Genomic DNA, 11370 nt, shown 5'->3' on the forward strand with positions numbered 1-11370 from the left:
CGAGCTACCGCTACCGGCTTCCCTGCGCCTGCGGTGAGCACGTTGCAGGGCTCGCCATCCCGAGGTGTCAGACTGCGCAGCCCGGTTAGTTAAATCGGCATGTCTAGCTAGTACCAGCTACTACTAATTCACCGCGCATGACGGTTGTTTAGCCGGTTTGCCCCTGACAGGATCCCAGAGTTCTAGGTTGCCCATCAACATGACAGTCGCTTTTTCTAGCTAATCACCATTGTTTTTTGCTTGCCCCTGATCAGCTCAGCTGGCCCTTGATCTGCCTGTCGCCCTTTGACTTGAATGAATCCTCTACGCTTACCACCTTGTTAGTCAGTGCGCATAGCTTGACACGTGTTTCGCCATGATTTCTACACACAAGGAAGAACATACTGATGGTGCTGCTGCACCAAGCACCGTAGAAACCGTAACAGCTTTCTGATTATAATCATCAAAGGAACCAGACATGCTCTCCGTCGATCGTTTTTCTCCTGGGTTTCGCGTAACCGTGTCGCGGGGGCCGGTGCAGGTGCCTGCCCATACCATGATGCAGACATGCAGCGCCATTGAACCTCCCGCTCCAAACAGGAAAGCAAAAACAAATCAGTGGTCACCACGCCAATATACTAGGCGCCACACCAGGCAGGGATCAGAGACCAGAGCAGGCCAGCACATGCCGAAGCTTACACGGAAATGGCAGCCAGGACCATGGCGCAATAGCTGGGGAGAGGGAGGGAGGGGACAGTGTCAGCAGCACATGCGGTGCCACCATTGCTAGCCATCTCCAAAGCGGCGGAGGCCGATTTCTCTATCCCCGTTCAGTTAACACGGCGACATACATGTAGATGATACTGATGCGTGCACGGGCACGGCGGAGACACGGCGCCGTACGCCCACCGCCACCACCGCCGGGACCCGTCGTCGAGCGCCTCTCCTCGTGCGCCCTCACGTGAACCCTGCCGGCAGGCCGCAGATTCGCCGCTGCGCTGCAGGTGGTGGCGCACGGGTCGGTCTCGGCTCGACGTTGAACGGACCGGGCGTGCGTGCGTGGCAGCGGTGGCCGTGCGGCTTTGTTTAATCGGCGCCGCTGGCGCAGAGATGCTACCGCCGGGCTAATGTTTAGTGGCCGCGTACGTACGGCCGACTGACGCGTACTGACCGGTTTCTTGGCCGTTTCGGCCAACAAACTCGTGGTTACGCACTGAAATCAATTTAACCTCTAGCTCGAGCTGTACGAACTGCCGGCCAGAAGTAAACGGATCCATCCATTAATAACCCTAGAAGAGTGGTACTACCACTAGCAAGTTTCTCCAAGTTGATATGCATTTGAAAGGGTTCGGGGCTTCGCGCTGCGGCTAACGTAGGGACTGGCTACAGTGTTTAGACGTACGCATTGGCTGGCCCACGGGGCAGGGACGCATACCGCTCAACCGGTACATGCGCCCATGGCTCTCGACACTGTCACGGCGGTGCTACGGCAGACAGCGACCTACCCAAACCCACTGTGGAGCGCATGCATGCATGCAGGGGGCCACGCAGCGCTGGCATGCAGATGCAGGACGCCGGTCAGCACTCAGCAAATCTGAGCCTAGATCGGTCAATCCGTCGCATGGGCGCAACGCCTGACACACGCCCTGACATCGTCTCAGGGGCTGGGCTGGCTGGCCGGCCGGCAGCAATTGCACTGCGGCTGCCACTGACAGCCATTCAATTCGCCCAGCCCAGGAGTCGTTGTCAGTCTCCTCTTCCCCCTGCTGCTCGGCCAGTGGCACTGCATCCAGCCAGCTTCTCGCAGCGACTGAGTGAGAAACGGCTGAATAGAGCTTGGACTTGGCGGCAAATTTGACAAATTTAACCTGTAGATGAAATTAAATTACAGAATGAACTATCCGTGAAACTATTTCACGCGGCTAACCTTTTTATGTGACGCCCGACACGAAGGCGCCACACTACATTGTGCAATGCCTCATAGATAGACGCTACACGCCTGGCCAGCATTGCATCCTAGACTGTCTAAAAATTGCTAAGTCATTGTGCAGAGCCTACGAGCTAGGCGCTGCACTGTATAGTGTGGCGCCTAGCTCTCAGGCGCTGCACTAGTGGTTGCACTACAAAATGAAGCAGCCACTAGTGCAACGCCTAGAAGATAGGCGCTACACTGTATAGTGTGGCGCCTAGCTCTCAGGCGCTGCACACTGACTTAGTAATTTTCGGATCACACGGGTGCAACGCTGGTCAGACGTGTAGCGCCTATCTGCGAGGCGTTGCACAGTGTAGTGTGGCGCCTTCGTGTCGGGCGTCACACAAAAAGGTCAGCCGCGTGAAATAATTTCACCGGCAGTTCATTCTGTGATTTGATTTCGTCCATAGGTCAAATTTATCAATTTTGCCGGACTTGGAATGCAGCGTGTGCAGCACTGAAACCTAGCTCTAGCTCTAGCTTGTGACGTGACATCACGAAACAAACGGTAGAGACTAGAGAGCGTAGGAGGCCTGCGCTTGACAGGGGCAAAGCAAAGACCATGCCAAAAGGTCAGTCGTGGAGGAAAAAGTAACAGTATGCTTAGCACTTATCATCAGAGGCATGGTGTGAGTGACCAAGTTGGAGTACTGTATTGTCCTAAATAAGTACCTGTACGAGCGTCTCAGAGAGCATAAAGTAAAGCTGCTGATGCTGAGCAGTGTGTGTGTGGTGCGGGCGGGCTTCTGAGCTTTGAGCAGAATCAGCAGATGTGACAAACCATCTCAGACAGTCTCACAGAGGAATCCGAATGAGAAAAGAAAAAGGACATTAGCTAAAGCGAACACGCTCGGCTTAGCTCAGCTCGGAAGCTAGCATCTCATCTAAGAAAATCTATTCCGCTAATGAAAGATTCAGATTGCCTCAACATAGTAGCCTCGCCACGCCATGGATGTCGCGGAAATGTTACACTCGACCAAAGCAAAGATTACAAATGAAGGAGAAGGAAGAAGAAATGAAAATGATGGTCGTAGTAGGTAGGTTCCGGCCTTTCAAGATCTTCAGCGCTCGAACTGTGCATGCATGCCTCGAGGTAGCTGGTCCAGGTCTTGGCGGGCATGCAGCTGGAGTAGCACGCCGGGAAAGGACCAATGGATTCGCTCCGTACGTGCGTGTTCTTCGTGGAGATGGTCTCTCGTTGCAGCTTCGTACTTGGTCTCGTTGGGACTTGGGATCATTCACCTGCAGATCGTGAAAGCGAACCATTGAGCCAGGGAAACTAATGGCTAGTTTCAAAGTGCAAGAGAAGAAGAGCTGAACGTACGTACCATGGTGGTAGCGGGAGGTGGTGGTGATGGGGAGTTCGTTGGCGATGGAGATGGAGAGCTGCGTCTCCCCCTCGAGCCCCATCCACGACCCCTTGCTCCCGGTCTTCTCGTGCGGCCACTCGTCGAAGAAGGGCCGGAGAGGCTTCTGGTCGGCGGAGTCGCCGTGCCCCGACGACGGCTTGTCGAGCCTCAGGTCGGCGCCCAGCAGGAAGCAGTGCTGCTGCTGCTGCCGCCTCTCCTTCTCCTCGTCCTCTTCTTTGCTGGACAGGTCGATGGCGTACGCCGCGTTGTTGCCGTACCCGCCGCAGCCGGGGAAGAGCGACGTGGGGTTGTGCTGCTTGGGCTCCATGCCGCCGAGCTGCTTGAACTGCCACTGCCCGTTGCCGCCGGCGCCGGCGTGGTGTTGGTGGTGGTGGTGGTCCCTGTCAGTGGTGACGTCGGAGGAGAAGAAGGCGTGCTCGCCGCCGCCGTGCACCTCCTTGACGCTGTGCCCGTAGGCGTAGCTGTCCTTGCTGTGGTCCATGGTGGAGTAGTAGGACGGCGGCGGGTGCGGGTGGGTGGTGTCGAGGTGCAGGTGGAACGGGCTGACCTGCGCGGCGTGGTGGTAGGCGCTGGCGTGCTGCTGGCGGCCGGCGGAGGAGTAGGGGCCGCCGTAGAGCGTGTGGTAGGGCGTCGTGTCGTGAGTCGCGGCGGCGTGGCGGTGGTAGGACGGCGCGGGGGAGGTGGTGGTGGTGGCGGCGTTGACGGCGGAGTGGACGTTGGAGGAGGAGGAGGAGGCCGAGGAGGAAGGCGGCGGCGGGGGCGTGGCCAAGGACATTTCCACAGGCTTTCTTGAACGGTTCTTGCCGCGGTGCATGTGCTTCTCGCAGTACTTGGAGTCCGGGTACGCCTCCTTGGAGCAGCGCCACTTCTTGCCGTCAGTCCGCCGGCACCGCCCCGGCTCCGGGTCCTCCGCCTTCCGGCCGAACCCCATCCCGAAACATCCCCAGCCCACTGCAACACCATCACGAGTCAGTATCAACACGTAAACGCATGCAAGCAAGGTCGACATGGAAGCAAATCAAAGTAAACAAGTCGGTGAAGAAGACACGGACACGGTACGTACGTGCGGCCTGGGGAGGGAAGGCGAGGGAGGGGGAGGTGGCGAGGGCGGAGTCGAGGAGGAAGCTGCGGCGGAGCGGGAGGAGGAGGTCGGAGGGGATGGGCACGCCGGAGGCCATGTACTTGTAGATGAGCGCCTGGTGCTCCAGCTCCTGCCACTGCGTCGCCGTGAACGGGCACCGGCCCCCGCCGGCCCCGACGCCGCCGGCCCCCGCGCGACCGCCCATCATCATCATCGTCTCCGGCTCGTACCCCGCTCGGCTGCCCGAACACAGCAACCTAGCTAGCTAGCTACGCGGTGGTTGTGAGGCACGGACCTTGGCGATCGACGTGGTGTGGTTGTTGAGAATGGCGATGCTCTTGTGAGGAGGGAGAGGTGGTGAATGGAGAGGAGCACTCTCTGAGGTTGGGAGGCTGGGGGGTTTTGTAGTGGGACGGAGGAAGCAGGAGGGCTGACGCGCGCAGTCACGGAGACCGTTCCCGTCCCGTGGCGTGGGCAACCAAAAGGTGGAGGGTCCGCTAACGTTGGTGGTCTGTGTCGCCGAGGAACCCATTCAAACGATCCACAGTTCAGGTCGTCCTATGCCAAAAAGTATCTACGACAGTGCACCTCGTGTGCACGTCAGCCATATCTAGGCTCTTGTGTGTCAAGCTGATTTTCTAAAAGGTGTGATTTAGTTTCATGAAAAATGCAACCTGTACTTTGTCATCATGTAGGCCATGTTTGTTTCATAAGTCCTAGGACTTTTTTAAGTCCCAACTTATAAGTCATAAGTCCCTACCTGTTTGTTTACAGGGACTTATAAGTCTCGAGTCCCTACCTGTTTGTTTACAGGGACTTATAAGTCCATGTTGCACCGCTGCAACGAAGCTCGGGAGAGGGCCTGTCCGGTGATTGGAGGCACCGCTGCAACGAACCGAGGTAGAACAAACCGAGGCGGGGTGGCGACGGGGCGGCGACGGGGCGAGAGGCGGGGCGGCGACGGGGCGAGAGGCGGGGCGGCGGCGGCGATTGGACCGAGAGGCAGGCGGCGTGCGGGGAACGAGCCTGGAGCGACGCGGGGTAGGTCCGGCCCGGGATAAGTCCCAATAAGCTCCTCCCTGAGAGTCTTATTTGATAAGTCCCAAATCACCACAATAAGTCCCAATAAGTCCCTTGTGTTTGGTTTAGGTGGGACTTATAGAGACTTTTTTAAGTCCCTAAACCAATAAGTCCCTGGAAACAAACACCCTCGTAGTTTCATGAAAAGTACTCATCAGCCTGCCTACCTTTCACCTCCCCAAACTCCCGCCGCGCACGTCTCAGGGGCCCTAGCTCAGCCGGCGGTGCTCTCCTTGCTCCTCCTCGCCATCGCCGGTGGGCGTTTGCTTCGCTGGGCGAAGCCCATGCGACACAGGCGGTGGCGGGGCTCCACCATCCCTCCCCTGGTCGAGGTCGCGACAACGCCGGTTAGCCACTCGTGGGGGGGGGGGGGGGGGGGGGGGGGGGGGGGTCGAGGTCCGGCGAGAGTGACAGCCACTGCCAGAGAGGGTGCCTCCTTCCGGGCAGCGGGGGGTGGCGCCATATGTTGTTGGGTGCCGTTATTGGCTGCTCGGGCAACAAGACGGTCGGCGAGCGTGTATATCCGACCTTGGCTGCTTCGTGAGCCCGTGGTACCGATTTGATGCCGACGATCCTCCTTGTGTTCTTCGTCCTTCCCTTTACCGTCCCCGGATGCCGGGGACCTCTCGATGGCTGGATCCAGTGGCCGCTCGGGACATTGGGGTTGGGGCTCTGGATTAGGGGAAACTCTTACCAACAATGCCGGTCACAATGCCGGCAGCTCTCCATGCGCCGCTCTTCTTCCCGTAGATGGCATCGAGATCTACCACAACCCTCCATCTCCCGGTCCCAGGTGAACACCCAAAATTACATCGGATTGGGCGTAATGGCACTACGACATCATTTCTCTTCCTAAAGAAGCCCCTTGGGATGGTGGTGTGGTGCTTGGGACTTCGATGCGGGCGATGGTTCGTCGATGATGCATCAGGGGTGGCCCTGCTCGGTAGCTTGTGGTGGGGTTCTAGGTGATTGTCGAAGGAGGTCGTGATGTATGCGGTGTGCTCTGCAAGGTGAGGTAGCCGATCTTGCCATCCTCTCCCCAGCCACATGTTGATCATTCTCGTGCGCACTCTGGGGTGAGCTGGTCTGTCTGCGACGTCTCGCCTGAAGGAAATATGCCCTAGAGGCGATAATAAAGTTGTTATTTTATATTTCCTTATATCATGATAAATGTTTATTACTCATGAATTGTATTAACCGGAAACTTGATACATTTGTGGATACATAGACATAACACCGTGTCCCTAGTAAGCCTCTACTACACTAGCTCGTTAATCAAAGATGGTTAAGTTTCCTAACCATAGACATGTGTTGTCATTTGATGAACGGGATCACATCATTAGGAGAATGATGTGATGGACAAGACCCATCCGTTAGCATAGCATATTGATCGTTTAGTTTTATTGCTATTGCTTTCTTCATGTCAAATACATATTCCTTCGACTATGAGATTATGCAACTCCCGGATACCGGAGGAATGCCTTGTGTGCTATCAAACGTCACAACGTAACTAGGTGATTATAAAGATGCTCTATAGGTATCTCCGAAGGTATTTGTTGGGTTGGCATAGATCGAGATTAGGATTTGTCACTCCGAGTATCAGAGAGGTATCTCTGGGTCCTCTCGGTAAGACACATCATAAGAAGCCTTGCAAGCAAAGTGACTAATGAGTTAGTTGCAAGATGATGTATTATGGAACGAGTAAAGAGACTCGCTGGTAACGAGATTGATCTAGGTATGAAGATACCCACGATTGAATCTCGGGCAAGTAACATACCGATGGACAAAGGGAATTACGTATGTTGTCATAACGGTTCGACCGATAAAGATCTTCGTAGAATATGTAGGAGCCAATATGGGCATCCAGGTTCCGCTATTGGTTATTGACCGGAGAGGTGTCTCGGTCATGTCTACATAGTTCTCAAACCCGTAGGGTCCGCACGCTTAACGTTCGATGATGATATTGTATTATATGAGTTATGTGATTTGGTGACCGAATATTGTTCAGAGTCCCGGATGAGATCACAGACATGAAGGGGAGTCTCTAAATGGTCGATAGGTAAAGATTGATATATAGGACGATGGTTTTCGGACACTGGAAGTGTTCCGGAGGGTACCGGGTACATATCAGGTCACCGGAAGGGGTTTCGGGCACCCCCCAGCAAAAGATATGGGCTTAATGGGCCAAGGAGGGGACATACTAGCGCACAAGGGGCCGGTGCACCCCTCCACCAGGCCGACCAGCCCTAGGGAAGGAAAATGGGGGAGGGCAAGTCCCTCCTTCCTTCCCCTCCTCAAGGGAGAAAGGAAAGGGGGGGGGGCACCTCCCCCTCCTTCCCCTGGCGTCTATACAAGGAAGGGGGAGGCCGAACCAGGGCAGGAGCCCAAGTGGGATTCAGCCCCACTTGGGATTCCCCCTTGGCCTCTCCCCTCTCCCTCCCACCTATATATATGAGGAGGGGGCACCTAGCACACCGACGACAAACTCTTAGTTGTGTGAAGCGCCCCCCTCCACGATTTAGACCCTCGAAAAAAAATCCGTAGTGCTTAGGCGAAGCCCTGCGGAGATCACTTAACCATCACCATCACCACTCCGTCTTGCTGTCGGAACTCATCCACTACCTCCCCAACTTGCTGGATCAAGAAGGTGAGGACGTCACCGAGCTGAACGTGCGCTAAACGCTGAGGTGTCGTACGTTCGGTACTCGATCGATTGGATCACGAAGAAAGTTCAACTACATAACCGTGGTCTTAAAAACTTCTGCTTACGGTCTATGAGGGTACGTAGACACACTCTCCCCCTCTCGTTGCTATGCATCTCCTAGATAGATCTTGCGTGAGCATAGGCATTTTTTTGAAATTGCATGCTACGTTCACAACAGTGGCATCCAAGCCAGGTCTATGCATAGATGATATGCACGAGTAGAACACAAAGAGTTGTGGGCGGTGATAGTCATACTGCTTACCACCAACGTCTTATTTTGATTCGACGGTATTGTGGGATGAAGCGGCCCGGACCAACCTTACATGTCCACATACATGAGACCGGTTGCACCGACAGACATGCAACTAGTTTCGCATAAAGGTGGCTGGCGGGTGTCTGTTTCTCCTACTTTAGTTGAATCGAATTTGACTACGGCCGGTCCTTGAAGAAGGTTAAAACAGCAAACTTGACGAAACACCATTGTGGTTTTTGTGCGTAGGTAATAACGGTTCTTGCTAGAAGCCCATAGCAGCCACGTAAAACTTGCAACAACAAAGTAGAGGCCGTCTAACTTGTTTTTGCAGGGCATGTTGTGATGTGATATGGTCAAGACATGATGTGATATACGTTATTGTATGAGATGATCATGTTTTGTAAAAGTTATCGGCAACCGACAAGAGCGTTATGGTTGTCTCTTTATTGTATGAAATGCAAACGCCATGTAATTGCTTTACTTTATCACTATGCGTTAGTGATAGTTGTAGAAGCAATAGTTGGCGAGACGACCACGACGTAACGGTGGAGATCAAGGTGTTGAGCTGGTGACAATGGAGAACATGGCGATGCTTTGGATATGGAGATCAAAAGCACAAGATGATGATGGCCATATCATGTCACATATTTTGATTGCATGTGATGTTTATCTTTTATGCATCTTATTTTGCTTAGTACGACGGTAGCATTATAAGATGATACCTTAACTAAATTTCAAGGTATAAGTGTTCTCCCTGAGTATGCATCATTGCGACAGTTGGTCGTGCTGAGACTGTTGCGGAACGTAGCATGCAATTTCAGAAAATTTCCTATGCTCACGCAAGATCTATCTAGGAGATGCATAGCAACGAGAGGAGGAGAGTGTGTCTACATACCCTTGTAGACCAAAAGCGGAAGCGTTTGACAACGGTTGATGTACTTGAACTTCTTCTCGTTCCGACTGGTCAAGCATCGAATGTACGACACCTCCAACATCTGCACATGTTCGGCTCGATGACGTCCCTCGAACTCTTGATCCAGCAAAGTGTCGAGGATGTAGATGAGTTCCGTCAACACTACGGCATGGTGACAGTGACGGTGAAGTGATCCATGCAGGGCTTCGCCTAAGCACCGCGAGAATATGACCGGGGTTGTAAACTGTGGAGGGGGGGCACCGCACACGACTAACAATTGATGTTGTTGTGTGTTCTAGGCGCCCCCCTTCATATATATAGATGGGAGGGAGGGGGAGCAGCCCTATGGGCGCGCCAAGTAGGAGGGATCCTACTTGGGCTCCTGCCCTAGGCCGGCGCCGCCTTTTTCCTTCTTTTGGTGATGAGGGGAAGGATGGAGGAGGTGCCCCCCCTTCATTTCTCCCACCAAGGTGGAAAGGCAGGAAGAGGTGGCGCCCCCTCCTTTCATTCCTCTAGGGCCTGCGGCTAGGGAAAGGGGCGCACCAGCCCCCACTACAAAAAAATACACTTGCGTGATGATACGTGTTTGTCATAGTAGGTCGCGTTTTTTGTCATGCATGTACATCCATGACAAATTTATGACATAATCAAGATAGTCATACCTGTGCTGTCGTAGAAGTGTTCCATGACATTACCAAAATTATCATCACGGAAGTGTCCACTTCCATGACGATAAATCACGCGTCACAGAAGTGCTTTCATCAAGGGTGACCACCACATGGCATCCACCATAACGGAATGCCGTTAAGCTATCGGGTCGGGTTTTGGATCCGATAACCCGTTAACAGCCCCGACCAATGGGAAATTTCCATGTGTAAAATTCTTATTGGCCGGACGAAACACGTGTCAGCTCGTCAGTGGGTCAGATAGGCGCCTATGATATGTCGACACGTGCCACGGCCCACCACTGGCCCATTTAACTTACAAAGCCGGCCCGTTTGACTTGGTCAAAAGTTAACGGGCTGGCCCATGAAAAGCCTGTTAACGGTCTCTTCGCAAGTAGCCCATTTTACGGCCCGTTAACTCACGGCCCGTTAGGCCCTGAAGGAAATAAGCCCAACAACGTGTGGGCAGTCGAATATAACACCAGCTCATTTCACTTTCGGCCCATGTATAGCCCACGATGTCTTTCGGCCCATATGAGACCTTTGTATCTTTTGGCCCTTTACAGGCCCACGGTGACTCTAGCCCATAATGAACAGTAATTTACTTTGTACCCGTTAACGGCCCGTGATTTACATGGGACGTTTCCAGCCCGTGTTAGCTTTCAGCCTATTGACGGCCCATACGTTCTTGGGCTCCTTTTCGGCCCTCGATTACTTCTGGCCCGTTACTGGCCTATTCCCCTAATGGGACAAATTAGGCCCATGGCAAGAGTCGGCCCGTTACTGGCCTGTTAACCTAATGGGCCAAATTTGGCCCATGGCAAGAGTCGGCCCGTTTCTGGCCTGTTCCCCTAATTGGCCAAATTCGGCCCATGCCAAGAGTCGGCCTGTTACTGGTCGGTTACCCTAATGGGCCAAATTGGGCTCATGGCAAGAGTCAGCCCATTTCTAGCCTGTTAACCCGTTGCGCCGTTTCCAGCCCGTCCTATGTTGTGGCCTATTAACGGCCTGTTACCGTGCTGGGCCGATACCAATTACGCCCGTTTACGGCCCATGTAGACCCATTTATCCGACGGCCCGAGGTCGACTGATTCTATGGCCCTGTTGGAGGCCCATTTATCGACGGTCCGTAGGAGACCCATGGATCCTACGACCCGTATATGGCCCATGGTAGTTGCGGCCACTAGCAAACCAGGGAAAAAGAAGACTAGGAAATAAATAAGGCCAAAACTAACGCTAGGCTATTAAGGCGATTGCACAGATTACGTCCACTCGGCATCAAAGATTGCCACCAGTGCAAATATAGGGAACACCCTACACTATACAAAAATGGCTTGATGTTTTCTTCAGCCG

At 53.9% G+C, this 11370-nt stretch overlaps 1 protein-coding gene across 1 annotated transcript; it reads right to left on the reverse strand.

Annotated features, from left to right (window-relative positions):
* Positions 1 to 2831: 2831 nt before the first annotated feature.
* On the reverse strand, positions 2832 to 4789 carry LOC123138478 (growth-regulating factor 1). The gene is made up of 3 exons (XM_044558455.1): positions 4385 to 4789; positions 3280 to 4272; positions 2832 to 3193 (listed from the first exon to the last, which is right to left on the reverse strand). Exons 1-3 carry the CDS (start codon positions 4614 to 4616, stop codon positions 3186 to 3188), a joined length of 1233 nt encoding a protein of 410 aa, XP_044414390.1. The 5' UTR covers positions 4617 to 4789; the 3' UTR covers positions 2832 to 3185.
* Positions 4790 to 11370: the final 6581 nt, after the last annotated feature.

The sequence above is a fragment of the Triticum aestivum genome, chromosome 6B (assembly GCF_018294505.1).
Source record: "Triticum aestivum cultivar Chinese Spring chromosome 6B, IWGSC CS RefSeq v2.1, whole genome shotgun sequence".
Lineage (NCBI taxonomy): Eukaryota > Viridiplantae > Streptophyta > Magnoliopsida > Poales > Poaceae > Triticum > Triticum aestivum.

Coding starts and splice junctions, on each gene's coding strand:
- LOC123138478 (XM_044558455.1), bottom strand. CDS start 4,616: ATGATGATGATGGGCGGTCGCGCGGGGGCCGGCGGCGTCGGGGCCGGC. Junction 4,273..4,384: donor CTTCCCTCCCCAGGCCGCAC/GTACGTACCGTG, acceptor ATGGTGTTGCAG/TGGGCTGGGGATGTTTCGGG.